The sequence below is a fragment of the Panthera uncia genome, assembly GCF_023721935.1.
Source record: "Panthera uncia isolate 11264 chromosome B2 unlocalized genomic scaffold, Puncia_PCG_1.0 HiC_scaffold_24, whole genome shotgun sequence".
Taxonomy (NCBI): domain Eukaryota; kingdom Metazoa; phylum Chordata; class Mammalia; order Carnivora; family Felidae; genus Panthera; species Panthera uncia.
The window spans coordinates 93,318,785-93,339,717 of NW_026057580.1; the positions used below are offsets into that span (position 1 = coordinate 93,318,785).

The window sequence follows — 20,933 nt, forward strand, 5'->3', positions numbered from 1 at the left end:
GAGAAGGAACAAAATAGATTACTCATTGTGAATAATTAGCTACCTTTCTATATATCTTTTAAAGGTTATTTATTTTTGAAAGAGAGAGAGAGAGAGAGAGAGAGAGAGAGAATCCCAAGCAGGATCCGTGCTGTCAGCACAGAGCCCGACTTGGGGCTCGAACTCACGAACCGTGAGATGGTGACCTGAGCCAAAATCAAGGGTCCAACACTCAACCATCTGAGCCACCCAGGTGCCCCAATTACCTTCCTATATTTTTAAGCAAAGAACATTGAGGTCAAATTAACTTAGACTGATAGCTTTTGTATAACATCATACCTTGATAGTGCCATATATTCAGGGACTGAACTTTTTTCTGTTTAATCTTCACTCATAATGAGGCAATAAATGCTCTGTACTCATGTTTATCTTGAGTTGCTAGCATGATGTATGGGAGGTGTGGTTCATGAAGTTCTGTACGCGTGATTAAAAGTAAATAAATAAAGAGGAAAACAACTCAGCTGCTCTCTCCCATTTCAATCACCATTCTTAAAGTTATTATTTACCTAAAATCTCTTAGGGAGTATTTAAATCCAGACTTTAAAAGTTGAGCTCCAAGAATTTTCCGAAGTTGTTAATTTTATTAAATAGTAAATCCCTTTGATGAGGCATTTTAGGGCATTAAAGCAATTACTAAGGCATTTGCCTTTTCAAGATAAAATTCAAGTGTAGGCAAAACCAGTGGTGATGATATTTCATATGGGGCTACTGAATAATCAAAAAGAAAATAAAATCAGAGAAATCTATATACAGATGTTCAATCTTCTATGGGAAGAAAAGAGACACTGTGATCTGATACTTGAAAACACATGAAAGAGGTAGCAAAGTACAATTTCCCGGAGAGTGATCAAAAAAAAATTAAAAAAAAAAAAAAAAAAAGCCAGGCCTGATATTCAAACTCACACATACATTCCTGAGAGTTTCTCCACAAGCCAGACAGTGAGTGCAGTGCTCTGTTGTTCATAGCTCTTGAGAGAAATGTTAACAATGGCATGGCCTCAGGGGTGTGTCCCGGGAACTGTGCCATTTAATATTCTTATTAATTATTTGGGGGAAGAAGGTGAGCTATAAGGAGAGAAGCTCTTGCTCAAAAGGTACTGAAGATAAATCACTAGGTAGTGAAGGGATGTAGCAGAAATTTTGGTTGGATTTAGGTACATCATGAACGCAACCAAGGTCAAGTACAATTCCAAGGCTGTATGAAAGAGCCCAACTAATGCAGTTCTTTTCACTTTAAGCTTACAGTCGCTAAATATATGGCCAGCTAAATGAAAAAGGGGACCCAATAACCTAATTTCTGTACAGTCCAATGCCAAGACTGGAAGATACAAGATACCGTAAGATACATGAGGTAATCTAAGCATTAGAAAAGATTCAAGGAAAAAAAACTAAGGCTATCATCTAAATGTTTGTATAGTTCTGTTCAGAATACCAAGTCTATTTTGAGTCAATAGATAGCTATTCCTTCTTTCCCTAAGCAGAAATTATCTGCTTTCTGGGGTGCCTGGGTGGCTCAGTCGGTTAAACATCCAACTTTGGCTCAGGTCATGATGCCGCGGTTCATGAGTTTGAGCCTTGCACCAGGCTCTGCGCTGGTGATGTGGAGCCTGCTTGAGATTCTCTCTCTCTCTCTCTCTCTCTCTCTCTCTCTCTCTGCTCCTTCCCCACTTGTGTGCACGTGCACTGTCTCTCTCTCTCTCTCTCAAAACAAACAAACAAAAAAGAACGAAAGAAACTATCTGCTTTCTCTAATTCCTATACAGCAATTTTTGGCACATCTCTTGAGAATTTTTCACCATTCTGACCTGTACTATAGAAGTAAAAATTCCTTGAGAGCCAAGACCCCGCCTTTATAGCCTGCATTTCTGCCAGAACAAAAGATTTCCAACAAGCGGATGTTAAAGCCAATATAATGCAGCGGTTAAGAATATGGGCTCTGCAGCTTAGGACTGTTGAAGTTTACATCCTGGTCTCATCATTAACTAACTTTGAGGGCAGCCGGGTGGCTCAGTGGGTTAATCGTCTGACTTTGGCTCAGGTCATGATCTTGTGGCTCCTGAGTTCAAGCACGGCTTCAGATCCTGTCTCCCTCTCTCTTTGCCCTCCCCTTGCCCCAGCTCTTGCTCTCAAAAATAAATAAATTAAAAAATAAATAAAACCAAACAAAAAACTAACTTTGAGATCTCAGGCAAGTTTCTAATCTGTGTATCTCCACCTCACCACCTGTAAAATTTGCATTAAAATAGTAAAAAGATTATTGTGAGGATTAAAAGAGATAATACGTGTAATGGGGTTAGAACTGAAGCTGGCATATAGACAAGTGTTTAATAAATATGAGTTGGGGTCCTCATGCTGGGATTCCCTTGAATCAATAACAGATTTCTTCCAGATTTAAGTCTTTCACAATTAGATAAGATACAGGACATCCAGTTAAATTTCAGATAAACAACAAGTACTTTTTTTTTTGGGGGGGGGTTTATATATTTATTTATTTACTTTAGGAATCTTTACATTCAACGTGGTGGTCAAACTCAGGACCCTGAGATCAGTGTTGCATGGCTCCGATCAAGCCAGCCAGGCACCCCAGCAACAAGTACTTTTTAAATAAAACTACGCCCCAAATATTGCCTGGTAGGAGAAAACTGGTGGTAGAGTGAGAACATTAGTTTGCTGTTTTAAGAAAAAAGTCTCTGAATCTTAAAAGACACTCCTTCATTTAAAGAACTTCTTCCCTTCATCACTTTTTTTTTTTTTTTTTTGAGAGAGAGCAAGACAGCATGTGAGCAGGGGAGGGCCAGACAGAGAAGAGGGAGAGAATCCCAAGCCGGCTCCACACTGTCAGTGCGGAGCCCGATGTGGGACTCGAACTCACAAACATGATCTGAGCTGAAACTGAGAGCTGGACACTTAACCGACTGAGCCACCCAGGGACCCCTCTTCTTTATCACTTTTGAGAAGCCCTCCCTGCCACACATTCAGATTCCTCCACATCCACAGTAAGGTGAAGTGAAAATGAAAATTTTAAACTAGATACAGGAGTACACGCTTCCTGTATTTCTCACTGGCCACTGCGTTGTCTGCCCGTCTGTTGACAGAACCTATGCTTAATAGGAGACCAGCTGGGTGCCGCCCACATTCTGATAAAACAAACCACTGTGAGCGCTTTCAAAGTCTATATGTAGGTCCCCTTTTCACCCAACTCGAACGAAGCAGAAACAGACCACTAGAAAGTATTAGCTGTTACAAATTTGCTTTGAACACTTCCGATGGTTCAAGAAAGGCGATGGCAAAGCTTCCCATGTAAGCAGGGTTCATTTGGATTCAACTGGTACCCGTGGCTTGAACATGCGAGAGAGTGTTTCTAAGCAGGGGTGGGGTCTTTGAGGACAGATCTGCGTGTCTGTAAACTGGCAGGTTCCCACAGAAACCAGGACATCACAGGCTTGTATTAGGTTGTAAGTATTCATGATACCTTGAAAGAAACAGCGGACTGTATGTTCTCTATAAATAGGTCTTCTTTTACAAATAGCAATCGGATTTGTGCTTTCATTTCTAGCGGTCGGTGATCCAAGAACCGCAAGCTGGCAGCATGCGATCTTACCCCTCAATACTGATTTGAGGTTGAGCTTGGCCTGGCGGTGCAGGTCCTCCACACAGGGCGGTCTCGTGGCGGGAAGGAACACATTCTCCTGCTGGTGCCATGGGGCCGTGTAGTGGACTGTCCATCTACTCTCCTCATCTAGGTTGGAAACAGCTGCAGAAGGAAAGGCAGAATAAATTACCAAAAAATAAGCTGCTGTGGCTTCAAATATTTTATGTCAAGATGGGTTTCTGGTGCCTAACACACCCACGGGGTAAGGGCCGACAAGGGGGAAGTGGAGCAAATTCTGAATAAGAGTTAACCTTAGGCTCCAGGGGTCCCGCACACACGGTGTTTTGCCCCTAAAGGGAAAGCTGAAACTGTCCATCACCCCCCACAACGTTTTGGCAGAATTGTTTCCTCAGTTGATGGCTTTCCAGCATTTTAGGCACTTCCTCTGCTCCAAAGTTAGAAAACAATTAAGAAAACTGATAGAGGGGCGCCAGGGTGGCTCAGCGGGTTAAGCGTCCGACCCGATTTCGGCTCGGGTCGTGATCTCACAGTTCATGAGATCGAGGCCCACGTCGGGCTCTGTGCTGACAGTGTGGAGCCTGCTTAGGATTGTCTCAGCCCCTCCTCTGCTTGCGTGTACATGCACATTCACTCTCTCTCAAAATAAATTTAAAAAGAAAAGAAAAGAAAATTGATAGAGACCTCCAATTCCTACTTAACTCCACCATAACGAGTATATATTATCTAATCATACAATGCCATTGCATCAGTAAATGTTAGATTGCCAAGACAAATACAAATTTCCTACTAAGAGTTTGAGACCAAATCTGTCCCCTCTAAAGCATTACTTTAAGACATCACTGTAATAAACACAATTAAAAAAAAATTAAGCATATTCAGTATGTCAAAATACATTTAAATAGCATATCTAATAGAAGTAGAAATCAATTTGTGTGACAAAATTTTCTCTACATTTCCTGCTTTCGTAGAATACTTTTCTTTCCATAGAATACTTTTATATTAAAAAATTTAATTCCAATGCAATTAACTTTTCCCAAAATAATCCAATTCAGTTGAATCTTCCTAACACAAAAGAGGATGTCAGAGGAGGAAATGATGGGTAATCATGAGAGTACCCTAAATCTCTATAATAATTTTCCTTGATTCCTCCAAGGGCTTGGGATCTCGGTGTCTATTTCATTTTTTCCTGAGAACACAGACTAAGTGTCTTAGTGTTCAAGATAAACTGAACAAGCATGCGTGAACTACTGAACTCTTCTATTTGGACACATTTCAAATTAAGTCAAAGTACCTAACAGCACCGTATTAGAGCTACTATAAAGATCATATGAAATAATACATGTAAAGCATGATTGTAGCAGGAGCAGTGAAGTTACTCTAACGAGGCCCCTGACTTTATAGCTATGGCTGAAGGGGAACCTGGCCTTTCTTAGTGCCCCGAGGCACCTGAGTCACAGGGTAGGTCTCCCCCATAGCCCATCTTTTCTATAGCTGCTAAATGCTACAAGTCTCGTCTCCAAATAATTCATTTCTCGAATCACCCCACCTTCTCCATAAATTGCTAAATGGGAAAATAAACATTGAGAACTAGACATCAAGCTAAAAACAGAAACGTCTGTGTGCTTTCTGCTGTTTTAATGGTTGACAGGAACAGCATGTAAATTAGGCACCTGGCATTTCATGTAACCTCTGGTTGAACAATGTTTTGCATGGTGCTTGTAACCATCAATCTGAATACATAAAATCCACAAAGCCGTGACTTAGTCCTTATGTATGTGCCTGGGAATCTTGAGCAGCGCGCAACTCACCGTATGTCCTCCAAAGGGTAGCCGTGGTTAACTGCAATGTTTTGTGCCGATGGGCATTTATTTGAGACTGAATTACCGTGCCTCATGGTTGGAAAATATTGAAAAGCGAAACTTCCCATTTACCAATTACAAATCAAATCCAAGTAATGGTTCTTGTGTCTGTGCAATCATACCATCAGCCCCATTGTGCAGCTACCAACTGGCTCCTATGAAAGGACAGTTGTCTCTTCTCTGGAGCATCTCACTCTTGCCAGGGCAGATTTTAATCGATCCGTCCAAAGATAGCCTTCCACCAAGGGAGCTACAGAGAATGAGCCGAGAGTGCTGTTTTTTGTTGCTTTTTCCAGTATCTCTCTTACCAGTTCTCTAACCCATCCACATTTAGCTAGTTTAAATTACTGGTCGAAAAACTACATTAAACGATTCCCACACCTATGTAAAATTAAAACCATGTGTTTGTAAAATTTATACTCTGCAAAGAATGAAGAAGCACCTGAATTAAGGAAATTTAAAACACCAGTAAGTACACAATGCAATCATGCCACAAAAGCTGTACTCTATACAGTGACTGAACAGTCTAGACAGAGTTTGTCCTCGAGCTCTAAAATACATAACAGACAGTTCCAGGGAGTTTTAGAGGATCATCCCCATCAAAAATACGTGATAGATCACACACGGCCTCCCTGCACAGTAAGCCAAAGAACCAAAAAACCATATATCAAGGTGGACGTAAGGTAAACACAGGGCTTTTTCCCCCTTTTTCAAAAGCCTTCTTTTGAGAAGCACAAAAGAAGCAAATTCACCTAAAATCCCAACCATAAATAAGTAAGACATGCTAAAATCACATAATTCTGCCCTAGAGTTATAAAATCTGAGGTATTTGAACAACCTGGTGAAGAATAGAGTTTAATTTGTGCTAATTATATTGTTTCACATTTTAATTTCATCACGCAAAAAGATGTAGTACATAAAACACACACACACACACACACACACACACACACACACACACACACACACCACGGGCGGTGGGGGAGAAATTACTTACTTTTTTTCTTAAAAAGTTTAATTAAAGACTTGATTTTTGCATTAATGAAGACCACCATTTCCAGATGCCTGCATAGAGCTTAGAAATTTAAATCACATTAGAAGCTCAACCCATCAAGCAGGTGGCGAGCTGTATCCTTCCGCTCCAGATTCTAACTTTCTTCTTCCAGTCTCAAATCCTTAGACATCTGCCGGGGGGCTGATGTAATGTTGAGGTTGAGTTTATTGTCAGGCAGTTTCAACCCATTAACAGTCCTTGAACCTGAAAAGCTCCCAGTGAAACCTAATCTTTAAGGCTGAGAGCCGCAGTGACAAAGTGTACAGGAAGAAAGAGAAAGCCAATCACAATTCTTATTTGCATGATAGCCACATCAGTCTTTCTGCCTCGGTGCCCACTTATTCACTTTCTCTCCAACAGATCAGAAGTTTCTCCTCTCTGGAGTCCACAAAAACAGTGCAGATTTTCCTCTACGCAAGTCAAGGCGAAGCAAATGTGTGCCCCATTTTCACTAGGCTACTAGGAACATCCAGATCTTTTTTACTGGAGCCCACAAGAGTCTTACAGCAAGTATGTTTTGATTCTTGGGCTCTCCAGTTCATTCAGGCATTTGAACTGATTTGGTGGGGGTGTGGGGGGGAAGAGCCAAACTATTGTTTCCCCGACCACGCCCCCAGGCTCTGCCTCCCATACCAAAGGAACCTTTACAAGCAGTAAAACTTTACGACAGAATCTCCTCAGAGCTGTAAATGATGACTTCGTTGCATTTTCATGGAAATTAGTACCTCCTGGCTTCTTTCCAAGTTGGTTTTTGTTTGTTTGGTTTTGGTTTTGATTTTTTTTTTTCCCAGTGACTGAGAATCAGCATTGTAATTGTACTGTAATGATTTAAATCTGACTCTACACTCCCCCCCCCCCGCCCCAGAATAGTAATTCCAAACAAACATTATTTACGTTCTCTCTTTAACTTGAATAATACACATTACTGGATTTGGTTCTTCTGTCCATTTGCAATTAACCTCCCAGAACTGGGGAAACAAATAGAAAGGGAAGAATCAGAAATAATAATACACAAGCCGGCACTAGAAAAATATCTTCTGGGGTAAAGGGACTGGAACAAAAAGGAAAACCCAGGTCGGGAAATACTATGAAAACGGACCAAGGGAAAGAATGATCCTTATACCTCTGCCGACTTTCAATTCATGGCAGAACGGTTCTGGAGACATGTTAGACAACCTCTTGTTTCATAGCTTAGGGCCAGACTTATAAATGAATGGAAAAATGTAATAATCCACTAATGCAAAACATTTAGTTTATAACAAAAGCTCTTAGTCAAAGAAGAAAATTTATATAAGGGGCTCCCTCTAGGGAAAGCTTTGGAATGATTCCTCCCCAAATGTTCCCTGCCACCCCCCACACCCTTAATCTTAGATTTTGGACAACAGCAAAAACAAAGCCAACAAAAAAGTAAAACACACATATTATCATCTCACCATACATATTATCACAGATTTCCAATTTGTGTTCTCTCATCCTACACATAGCCTTACTTACAAGTAATTACACGGCCAGATGGCAAACAAGAAGTGACTCAAATGAGAAACGACTCCGAAGTTAAATTATATAGCTGCCTTAAATTAGCGAGCGAAATTCCCCTTAGGAAAACGAATTTATAAGCAAGAGTTATCTGGCTCTGCGTCTCAGCCTCACTGCATTAGAGACAGGTAGTAGCATCGGATGGGCTCAGGACAAGAGCTGTCCTCTTCACAACCCACAAGTTTCCGAGGTTAAATGTCACGCCACCTACTTGCCATTGACAACAGCATGCACGTATACAGCCACGGCTTCCAAACACTCATTAAAAAGGTATATTGAGCACAATACTAAGCGTCACGCATTTGGGGGTACAACCATGAGGTCCTATATTCTTTTAAGCATGGAGCTTATATTATTTGACGATAGACTATAATCACATGACATGTGAGAAGGCAGTGAGTGCAATGGGCAAAAAAAGAAGTTGAACAGGATAAAAACAATTTTAGGGCGGGGGAAATGGCCAGGTTGCAGCATCAAATAAAAGTCAGGGCAGACCTCACTGACACGGTGAGATTTGAGTAAAAACCTTAAGGAGGAGATGCCAATAAAACAAACATCTACAGTGAATCCCATTGGTGCTCATGTAAGGAGGGACTATGTTTGCTGGGCAGGGGTGAGACCTTACCAGGACACCAGGACTAGTCAGAGAAGGGACTAGAGTCACTCTAAGCAAATGAACTGTCGTAGGAGTCCAAACGGAGTAATTTCCTTTCTCACTCTATATTAAGCCTCCTAGTAAGTGGCCAGAAGTGTGTTAAGGCAATGCTGCTATTTGGTATTCGGTTACACGCTCGTCAGTGGTAAGGCCAGGGGTAGAAATCAGGCTTCTGTCCCAGCATCCGGGGTACTTTGTCCTCTGTGCATTATTCCATGCCGTCTCCCCCAAGTCCAGATTTTCAGCTGTTGGCCAAATAAATTATGCTACTTACCATAGTACACATTAGCTCGTATTTCGAAAGAGTTTATTAATTATAAAGATTTCCCAGACAGTTGTAGCATCTCTTACTTTCTACCCTGTATATCAGCATGAGAAGAAGGAAGTGGCTTAGAATCTGCATTGCCTCAGTGTCACAGTTTATTGAAGAGCCAGGTTTTTATGGAAGGGTCTAGTATTCTTTTTAATTTTTAGTTGCACCATTTATACATTCAACAGAGAATATATAAACCCACGGTACGTCTTCTTCCAACTTTAGGCCTGTAATTGCAGCAATTGTTTAAAAAAAAAAAAAAGGTCTAATATTCCAGACTTGACGGCATGTCACAGGAAGGAGTGAAGAGCCCAACACTGGAGCCATCCCATCCAGGATACTAGCCACTTACTTACTAGAGGAGGGACCTCTCCATACCTTGGTTTTCTCATCTGTAAAATGGAGGCAATAATAGTATCGATGTTATAAGGTCACTATGAGGATTTAGGGAGTAATTATTGATATGTCCTTAGAACAGTACCTAGTACATGGTAAGCATGTATATTTGTTAGACGGATGAATGAAATCTTAAGAGATAGCTCAGCAGCCCTAAGCTTAATAAAGGGCCAGTCATGCTTTCATAGAAGAGAATCAACCTCACAGACCTCGCAGTCTTTCTGCTTGTCTCAGAGTTCAACTACCAGCTCCATGAATCATGGCTCTAAACCCACAACTTCCAGTTTCTATGCACTTTACTATCTTCTCTACTGCCTAAAATTTTCTCTGTCCGTTTACAAAAAATTCTCAGTGGTCACCAGTACACCTCTAACTAGAACCAATGGTCTCCTCTCTCCTCTTCGAATCATCTTTAATTATATACCACCAACGACCCAGTTCTTGAGCTTTTCATCAACACTTGCTCCTTTCCTACATCTGACAGTTCCTTCTCTGGATTCTAACAAACTTTTAACAAGCTTCCAAGAGCCTGTCCTTAAACCTTTGTCCTGTGCTACTTAACTTATTACGCCTTGAAACCTTAATGATTTTACTGGAGAATGGCAGGCAGGAATCAGCAAATTATAGCCCTTCAGGCAAGTCTAGCTGGCCCCTTTTTAAATTGTTGAACAAAAATGAAAAGAACAATATTTCATGATGCAAAAATTGTATGAAATTCAAATTCTAGTGTCCAATAATAAAGGTGTATTGGAACATCACTATACCCATTAGTTTATCTACTGACTATGGCTGCTCTCAGGCTGTGTGCACCAAAGACTGCAGGGCCTGCAAAGTTGAAGATATTTACTCCCTGGACCTTTAGGGAAGAAGACTACTGATCCATGGATTAAGCTATTGCCTTTAAACACTCAGCCATCTTCCTCGCAAACTACAGTCTTTCATTTGTCTGCCCTCCAGATCCATATTGCCAACCTCTACCTAAATTTCACATTATCTCATGCAGGATGTCTAATTTAAGTCAGTCTGCTTTCCTCCCAAACCCTTAGCCGCTTATCAAGAACTTTCTCATTTCTATCAGGGCTACAGTCAATTTTTCAGTGAACCAGAAGGTAGATTTCATCTTCAGTGAGAAACAAGAAAATTGTGATCTAGAAGCTAATGCAACGCAGGAGCTAAGATGAGAATCTGGGTGTCCTGATTTCTCTTTAATTAGCACATACTAAGTTGAGAAAAAAATATCTTTAGTACATTCAAGTTAATATATCTTACATAAAAGTCCTTATTAGGACACATAAGTAGTAAAAATATTTGAGAATCATTGTTCTCTAAAAATACTACCAAATATTACCAAAAAAAAAAAAAATGCTCTCCATCACTTGAAAAATCCTGGTGGCTTCTCCTGGTCTAGGGCATTCTATTACCACTTCTACTGTATAAATATGTGCATCCTTATAAAGTCCCAACATTACTGCTTAGTCTTTCTCTGAAATGAAATCTCATTTCTGACCAAACATTTAAAATTTTTCTTCTAGGAATCACCTGATTATTTCTATAGTTATCTAACTACTTCTCGGGAGTAGGTACACAACACATTAGCAAAGAGATAAAGAAATATTTCACAAAGTAACACATATTCTAAAAAACTCAACTGTAACTATGCATCTGCATTCCACCATTCAGCAATTTTACATCGAGAACTTGTTAACTGCCTTGCCTTCGACATCTGACATCCAGGTTAAAAGTAAATCCAACTTGGTCCCTGACCTTAGGAAGGTCAGAGTCTAATGGGGTGACACACCCAAACAGATAAGAATAATAAAGTAATGAACAAGCATAGGGAAAGAGATAAGACCATGATGTTAATGGGAAAGATGGCAAAGGGCATCCACACCATTTGGAGAACAGAGAGGAAGAGAGGACTCTTAGAAAAAGCAGTCATGGGCACACAGAGGTTCTGAGGTTCCTGATAAGCTTATTGGGGGGGGGGTGATGTGGAGAAAGACGGCAAGGGAGGTAGAGAGAGGCAGGGCCAGACCCTGAAGGGCTTTGCCTCCCACAAGGAGGTGGGTTTTCACTGGTGGGCCAGGGAGTCACTGATGGAGTTGACAAGGGAAAGTTGAAGGGCCAGTGTCGCATTTCAAACAGATCACTTGTACAAGATGAGCAGTGGGTGTGAATGGACTCCACTGGGGGCAGAGAGAGAAGCTGGGAGCTGGTATAGCAACCCATGCCAGAGGTGAGGAGGTCTGAATCCATTTTTGCTCAGGGCGATTTTTCAACAACTCCCTTGGTCTTACCAGCCCGTATTTAAGTCTGTAACATGTATGTTTCAGGAACATATGCTTAAGGTATAAAAATTTTAAATTAAGCCTTAGCTGTATTTTATTTTATTTTATTTTATTTTATTTTATTTTATTTTATTTTATTTTATTTTAGAGAGAGAGAGAGAACTTGGGGGTGGGGGGAACAGAGGGAAATCTTAAGCAGGCTCTAACCTCGGCGTGGAGCCTGACTTGGGGCTCGATCTCACAGCCCTGGGATCCTGACCTATGCCAAAAACAAGAGTTGGACACTCAACCAACGGAGCCACCCAGGAGTCCCAAATCCTACGTGTTTAATAAAGGACTCTGTTTCCACACAGGTCTTCATCTTTACTATAACCTTAAAATACACCCTTATTGTTTTTATTAAGGATGAAAGATTATATGTTTAGCCCCAAAACCTTAAGAGCAGAGCTGTCTATGTCTCCCAGTACTCACAGATAAGGCTTCTATCTCTTCTAGTCCTTCCCCATGTCCCCTATCTCCATTTCTGCAAATCTTCAGGCCATCCTCTGTGCATTCAATGCAGTTGGGGCATTACAAGTTTTTATGTGGAATCCAAAAAACTTTCACATACTTTGTTAAACAGTATTTACTAAATAAGAACACTTTCAAATACTCTCCACAAGAATTATATGCAGAAATGAGGTATGATTATGCCATATAATATACACATTTTGAATTAAACAAAATCTGAAGGCTTGATCAATTGGAAATGGGATGTATAATCAATAAAGATTACTGTGGTTTTTAAGCTGGAAGGCAGGGAAGGGGAAAAAATCTGATACAATGGAGTACTGATCAGGGCCATGTACTAAAAGGTAATTTTCAGCTCTTGTCAAAGGAAATTTACCTCTTCAAAATGTAAAATTTCTCAGCCCAAACTTATCTATAAACAGGACTCGTGCTGTTAATTTGTTTTAGGCTATTAAAAAACCAAGCTTGACGTCTAAAAAGAAAGACTATCTGTGACTAAGTTAACTTAGGTGTCCTCATTATCTTTACATATGGTTAGAATGCATGAAATACAATTTTTAAATCCACAGACACACCCATTCATTCTTGTGCTTTTCAGACCTGGAGCACTGGAAAACATCATAGCAGAAAGTACCCAATACAAGGTCCTTGGGCCTATAAAACAAAATACATACTTAATAGTAAGAGATTTTAGAGATATTTAAAAATTACCTAGCAGCGTAAGCCATTTCAACATTCATAATAATGTTTTAGTAATAAACTTATAGAGAGCTTAGTCCTATCCTAGAGTCTTCTCACAACTCTAACTTTTGGAGGTAAAGATTAGGTCTCATGTTTTTATAAACACTTTCATTCACATTGAGCGCAAAGGTATATACAGTCTACAATTCTTATCTATCAAAATAACACTCATTATTGAAGCTGCAAAGCAAATAACACAGGCAGATGAACACAGTTAATAAACATATAAATAAGAGAGTAACTTTAAAACACAGGGCTATTACTCTGAAAAACAGTATGGAGGTTTCTCAAAAAATTAAAAATAGAACTACCCTACCACCTAGCAATTGCACCAGTAGGTATTTATCCAAAAATACAGGAGTGCTTTTTTCAAAGGGGCACACGCACCCCAATGTTTATAGCAGCACTGTTGACACTAGCCAAAGTATGGAAAGAGCCCAAATGTCCATCACCAGATGAATGGATAAAGAAGATGTGGTACATATAGATACGATGAAATATTACTCGGTGATCAAAAAGAATGAAATCTTGCCACTTGCAACAGTGTGGATAGAACTAGAGTATATTAGTTAAGTGAAATAAGTCAGAGAAAGACAAATATCATATGATTTCACTCATACGTGGAATTTAAGAAACCAAACAGATGAACATAAGGGAAGGGAAACAAAAATAACACAGAAACAGGAAGGGGGACAAACCATAAAAGACTCTTAAATACAGAGAACAAAATGAGGGTTGCTGAAGGGCTTGGGGTGGGGGGATGGGCTAAATGGGCAAAGGGCATTAAAGAGGAAACTTGTCGGGATGAGCACTGAGGGTTATATATAAGTGATGAATCACTAAATTCTATTCCTGAAGTCATTATTACATTGTATGTTAACTAACTTGGATGTAAATTTAAAAATAAACAAATAAGTAAATAATAAATAAATAAAATTGTAAAAAAAACAAAAACAAAAAAAACACAGGGCTACCAGGTAAAATACAAGATGTCCAGAGAGGAAATTGAATTTCAGGGAGATCAAATTTCACAAGAAAAGGATTTTTTTAAAAATCTACAGTAAAATTCATTTGTTAACACAACTGTAATTTAAGATATATATATATATATATATATATATATATATATATATAACTGCCTTAAGGATTTAACACAACAGATGAAAAAAATATACTTTATATTATTCAAGACAAATTGAATTGACTATAGGTTCTTGCTGTTAGACACTGAACTGACTAGAAATAACCCAAAAGGTGAGTTGGTTACATGTGACTAAAGAATCTCTCTCTTATTTTTTCACAGCAGGTATTCTCACAAATTTCTACTATTCCTCTCTCAATAGTCTAAGACCTTAAGCATTCAAAACTTCTTCTTTGATTCACTGGTCAATTTTTTATTCCATTACTGAAAAGCTGCCATGTAAGAGAAATATTAGAGCCACTGCACAGGGAAAGGACCAGCCTGCCACCTTCCTAGTCCAGCAGACATAAAAGGGAGAAGCAATAACATGTGTCCCCTGGTGTGATGAAATACCAAGGATAAACATCACCTACAGTAAAATCAAGTTAAACATTTTTGAGAAGTTAAATATTTCCTGTGTAAAGGGAATACAAGAGCTAACAATGGACAGTCAAACTAAAAGTGGAACATTTTGCAGGTCTGGCCTCTCCAGTTATACAATTAAATAATAATGATAGGAATGTGCCAGATTAAAAGAGATTTAAGGAACACCACAGTCAGATGCATATCCTGGAGAGAACACAAGTTTTAGAGAAACCAGCTATAAAGAAAGGCATTACACAGCAAGTGAAGAAATTTCAATTATGTACTGGGTGGGATCTCAATCTTATGCTTTCTACAGTTATCTAATGATAACACACACACACACACACACACACACACACACACACAAAGTAATGTTGTAGAGGGTCGCCTAGGTGGCTCAATCAGTTAAGCGTCTGACCCTTGATTTCGGCTCCGGTCATGACTGGTCATGATCTCACAGTTCGTGAGTTTGAGCCCGCACTGGGCTCTGCACTGATGGTATGGAGCCTGCTTGGGATTCTCTCTCTCCTTCTTTCTCTCTGCCCATCCCCTGCTCGGGCTCTCTCTCTTTCTCTCTCTCTCTGTCTTTCTCTCAAAATAAATAAACATTAAAAAAAATGTTTTTAATTTAAAAACGGTAACGTTCTGGAGGCACATCCCAGAAAGAAAACGTGTCTGATAACAGATGTTCATGAAGAATTATATTAATTGTCCCTTAAATTATGATATTTCATAAAAGTATGTTAAAAATCCCCAACATTCTAGAACTTCACTAGTGCAATGATCTTTTCTTTCTTCTGCTTCTGAATTAATCTTTAATGATGAATCATATGGCATATGGAAAGCAAGACCAGTGGAAATCTCCCCATCAGTATCTGGTGGGGGGAGCTGGTGGGTGTAGAAAGGGAAACCTTAAGAGATGATAATGTATCAGTTATTTAGAAGGAACCTGATCTGGCATCCACTTTGCCAGTTAACTCTGATGCTAAGAAACACCCTTTACTCTGCATATGTTGAAGCTAAAGGCTTCTGCTGTGGATCCTAGTTAATAATTTAATCTAAAACCATTGCTGCCATCTGCTCGGTCAATTTCAAAACGTCTGTTACCATTGTGACGAGTTTAGTCAAGCCACAACATTCACGTGGCAAGTGCTGAACAAATGAAAGGCGAGGCAGACAGAAAACATGCTATGACAAAAAGAAACCCCAATCAAAAGTCTAAAACACAAAGGGAGCTCTGCTGACACAGCAGGCCAAGTTCAACCCTGCCCGCAGAGATGGAAGGATGCAATGTCTCTCTAATGCGGAGCAGGGGACAATCTGGAGACTGTCCCGAGATAATGGGCACGAGGCGGGGCTGACAGCGGACAGCTCTGTGAGGGGAATGGGTCCTGAGGTTGGAAGAAATGGTGAGCGGGGTTATGGCAAGGGCAAGTTGAAAGGGGGAGATTTCCTATTTTCCTAGGCAGAGCTGAAGACAGTCTCAAAAGGCATCCAATCCACCGTTTTTTATTACACAAAACAAGTGACCCGCAGTACGTGCATCACAGAGCCATCCAGCACCCCCGTGAATCCTCCTTTGTGTGCTCGAGTCGTTAGGACACCAGGCTCTCTCTGCCCTCACTGGGAGTAGGCTGGTGGGGCAGGGCTCCAACTGTCCACACTCATCTCTGCCCCCATGCCTTCGCACCTGTCATTCTTCCACCTGGGATGCTCCATCCCTGACTGATCCACTTGGCATGCCCTGGTTGTTTTTCCTTAAGATACATTCCTTGACAGAGCTTTAGTAACTCTTTAGTTCAAAAATACAGGCCATGTTCCCTCGAGTATAACTTCCTCAAAAGTGAACTACATCTGTCTCGCAGAAAGAACGAATGATTTCCTTAACTCTAAGCCTCTCATGCTTGTGCCAATTATTCTTCATGACATGTTGTAGAGCTCTAATCCATCCACCCACCTAGTACTGATTCATCTCATTCATTCTGCTCAGCCTATATGAGGAATATAAAGTCTCATTCAGGAGAAAAATAATGTACATGAGTTAGAGCTACATATCAATTAGTCCAATTCTAAAGTTAACTCACTTTGCCTTTCCTAATTCAATCATTCAAAACACAGAATGCTTATTAGGGGTCTACCATGTCTTACAGAAGAGGATAATTTTCTGTGCTATTTAAATTTGCCATAATTATATCCTTTTGTAATAAAAATAACTTAAAAGGAAATGAACCTTAAATTTGAAAAGAAAAAAAAAATCAATTCAACCTTCCTTTTAAAATCTTCAGGGAAGAAAGAAAAATGAAACCTCATCGCGGCCTGAAAAGCCAAAGAATAATGAATGTGATGATCTGAGAGATCTAATTTAAGAGCCACGTGATGAGCTGAAGTGCTTTATACTCTGGGCTCTCTTGCACCTCTAAAATTGGACAATATTAAGGATTCACTGATTGATGGTATTACAAAACTTACAAGAAATCTGTACTTGGGAATTTTCTACTTAGAAAAAAACTGAGCAAAGGGCACATCCTCATCAAGACTACATGTGGGGTGGGACTGGGGGTGGGGGGACAGCTGACAAAATAAAGTAGAAGGTCGCCACCTACAGGCGGATGCTGTAAACTAACGAAACACTGGTACAGGACAATGACTCCTCTGCTACTGTCTCTTGACAGAAAAGCTTGGAAGAAACGGCTCTAATTTAACAAGTCTCAAAAGACCGTTCTCATCTTCCTCCACCAAAGGAAGACCCCTACTCTATAATCTCTGTGAATTTTCTTAAACTACCTCGCATCTGCAACCAAACGCAGCTTAAGGAAACACCCCTGAATTATGTAAAACATTTTTAATTGATTTTTTTTTTTAATGTTTATCTTTATTTTTGAGACAGAGACAGAGCATGAGCAGGGGAGCAGCAGAGAGAGAGGGAGACACAGAATCCGAAGCAGGCTCCAGGCTCTGAGCTGTCAGCGCAGAGCCTGACATGGGGCTCGAACCCACGAACTGTGAGATCATGACCTGAGCCGAAGTCAAACGCTTAACCACTGAGCCACCCAGGTGCCCCGAAAGTGTTTTCATGTAGGGAGAAAATGATTCTGAAGCCGTATTCCCCACAAACACACAAAACATGCTTTATTTAAAATGACTGAAGGAAAATGATTACTTATCATCACTTAAACTAATCACAGTGAATGATCAATAAATAGAAAGACTTAAAGCATCATTTGAAGGCATTGTTTTGTAAGCAACGGAACAACCTCACAAACTGTTCAGTTTTTCTTTTCTCTACTTCCTGTGATCTCTTGTATTGTTTCCCATATGGTTAAGATGAGCGCTACAATTAATAAACTGGTGTGACCAACTGCTTTTGTTAAGAGGCCAGCTGGTTCACACGCAAAATGATAATTAGACAAATTAAGACAGCCCGCTCTGCTTTGCTGATGAACTGACAGCAGCACTAGTTAAAATGTCTAAACTGTCTTTGGCTTTCTAGTCATCGCAAAGGTTGACCTAGGTGAAGATAACATTTGTCTCATTAGGGTTGGCTTAAAAAAAAAAAAAAGAAGAAGAAGAATTACACAGTCTGAAACTATTGGATAGACAGCAGCAGCATTCTTCAGAGAAACCCTAGCTCCTTATTAAGCGTGAGTGCTATGAGGATTCTGTAATTATGCTGGAGGGGTCACAGCAGGAGCAAAGGAAGGTCAGCCAGGCATAAAATGATGTTCCGAATTAGTCTGGAGGGTACAGAACTTTCATTAAAGTCAAGCAGTCAGAGACTTTTGAAAGGAATAAAACCTTTCCTGTGAGCTCAATGTTTCATACTCTTTCCCTGATTTTTTTTCTTTGCAATGGAGGGAGATAAGAATTATTTTTGATAACTGAACAGCAAATGGGAGCAAGACGCAAGGGTGAAGACATCAATCATTGCAGGGGGACATATGTTCAGTAGCTCTACGTTCTAGTAACCTAATACGTCTAAAGCAAGGAGTTCACAATGGAGATTCTGAACTGACGCCACAGAAGTGCCCCCATGCTTGCTGGCATTTCCCGGAACCAGAGGGCAATACAATTAGGGCACAGCTGGAAGGAAGGGAGGCGTGTTGATTGCACGGCCCACATAATTAGGCCCACACAGAATTTGAGAAAAATCAAATGGTAATCAAAGCAAGAATGCTGGTGCTAGATAATGGCTGGCCACTGACTTTGTTAAAATGATAGGCTTAGCTCCTCCCAGCAGTATCACGAGGGCTCAAGACAGCAGACACACAAAAAAATGGAATTCGTCACATCTTAGCAAGTAAAATATTAGGAAGGGTTAAGACGAGCAGTTTTCCTCATGGACCTAACTAACAACAGTTTCAACGTGCAGTCAAAAATAGGAAGCTTGGAATTGTAAAGACAGGTGCAGATAGTTCCTATTTCAGTGCACTGTATTTTGTTGTTGTTGTTGTTTTTATCGCTAAGGGGAAAAGGTGAAGGGAGTAGAAATCACCATAACGATTTTGACCCACAATAAAGACACAAAAGCAAGTATTTTCCCCGAACCAGGTAAAAAGAAAAGCGAGACAGATATTCGGGGAGAAAATGAAGCAGATAGGTTCTTATAACGCAACTTATTTTCCCAAACCTCGGTCAAATTGTACAGCAGCTCTCAGAAGAGTCAGCCCAACCCGTTTGTATCACCTTATCTGAAACACCCGTCTCTTTGTGAGTAGCAGTCCACACAAATCATTACATGATACAACAAGTTCAAATGAAGCTCCCGCTTTTCATTAGCAAACCACGTTTGATTGCATAAACACTGAGGCTCTCGCAGGCGGTCCTAAAACACCTGCACTTGTCTTGACATTTATGCACAACGGAATGGAATTATTTTATTCTAACTACTTTCTGAAGAGAAGTACTCACCAACTGTACCCCACTGGATAGAGGAATCGGGCACAGACTCCAGAGGATATATTACGTTCATTATCAAAACAAATCCCAGAGCGTCTATGGAGAGTTCATGCCAGCAGGATGTCCCGGGTTGAAATAGGACAAAATTCACTCTGTTGTTCGGTAACCTCCCTCCTTCCTCTTGTCAGTACAATCACAACTGCCCACCAACAACGGTAACTCTATTCCGAACTTTCCAGCTTCACTTAAATTGTGTTTGCTACCACCACTCTCCCTTGCTCCCCCCCCATCCCAAAATCGCCTCTGCTTTCTGCAGCTGCTGAATGCCACAAATAGCTTCTTGTATAATTTGACTTAGAATGCACCCCAAACTAGACATGTTGAATGGCAATGTGAATGCTTCATTCAGAGAGAACTAAAATGTGTAGAATGCCCTAAAAACATCACAGTGGTAAAGAGGATCATTTGGGAGTCTTGGGGCAGAGAACTGCTTTCAGCAGTAGCCTGCAAATTCTTCTCAGGTCTATGCAAATGGCAAGAGAAGGGTTGCAGAAGATTCCCACAGGGATCAAAGGGTTAGCTAATTTCCCTGGGTCTGCCCTGTCTGGATGGGGTTTCCCTAAAGTTGCCTCCATTCTCCACACACATTTTTCTTCCTCCTCTCCTAATAAAATGCACTTACTCTAAATCTATTCATGCTCTAGCATCAATGATCCATTCTTAGGTTAATTTTTGAGACTGTTTGCCTTAATGCTTTGTGTGTTCCACACACGGCAAGCCCCGTCTCTGATATTTTTGTGGGGCTAGAGCCAAATCCAAGCAGTTCACTTTGCAAAGTCAGTTACTCCACAAGCTGATATAACAGGACAGCATGTAACAAGAGGGCACCTGGCTGGCTCAGCCGGAAGAGCGTGTGATTCTTGGTCTTGGGGTCGTGAGTTTGAGCCCCATGTTGGGTGTAGAGATTACTTAAAAATAAAATCTTGAAAAAAAAAGTGACAACACATAATATTCATGGGTACATTCAAAGAAAGAGGAAAAGCATCCATCTTTATGAAATGGATGAGGGAGGAAAAAAGCCAGGAACTTAAAAAGCATCTATCCTACAGAGCTGCAACAGCCTAACCTCTATGAAAACTTCCCTTAGGAAATAGCTTGCAAATAACAAAATAAAAACTTCTGTACAGATAATGGCTATTTTCACTTCACAGATGTAAGTCGTTTTTTGAAAAGCTTCCCTGTATGTTGAAATTGGAATTTATTTTCCCGAATACCAAGTATATTGGCAATCAAATGATTGCGGGAGCTGGAGGTCAGGGAGAGGTAAGAGTTCAAGGACAACTCTTTTGGTTGCTAGGTAAAAATGGGAGCCAGAAGGATGAGGAGATTGCCTTTTACCCGCTTTCTTCCCATCATCCTCTGGGTGTCAGATTAACTGACATTTCCTTGGGAAAAGAAACCTTTCCTCACCCTCTGACTCTGTCTAC

The 20,933-nt window shown here is 40.3% G+C and overlaps 1 protein-coding gene across 2 annotated transcripts in view; it reads right to left on the minus strand.

Annotated features, from left to right (window-relative positions):
* NHSL1 (NHS like 1) overlaps nucleotides 1-20,933 on the minus strand; it is a 106,888-nt gene that overhangs the window by 59,456 nt on the left and 26,499 nt on the right. The window contains exons 1-2 of one of the 2 annotated variants that reach the window (XM_049654446.1): nucleotides 6,509-8,275; nucleotides 3,641-3,793 (exon numbers count right to left, since the gene is read on the minus strand). In XM_049654446.1, coding sequence (XP_049510403.1) covers nucleotides 3,641-3,793; nucleotides 6,509-6,566 — 211 coding nt within the window. In that variant the 5' untranslated portion in view covers nucleotides 6,567-8,275. Of the gene's footprint in view, nucleotides 1-3,640; nucleotides 3,794-6,508; nucleotides 8,276-20,933 lie in introns of those variants that run through there. The other variant, XM_049654443.1, reaches the window with a different exon arrangement.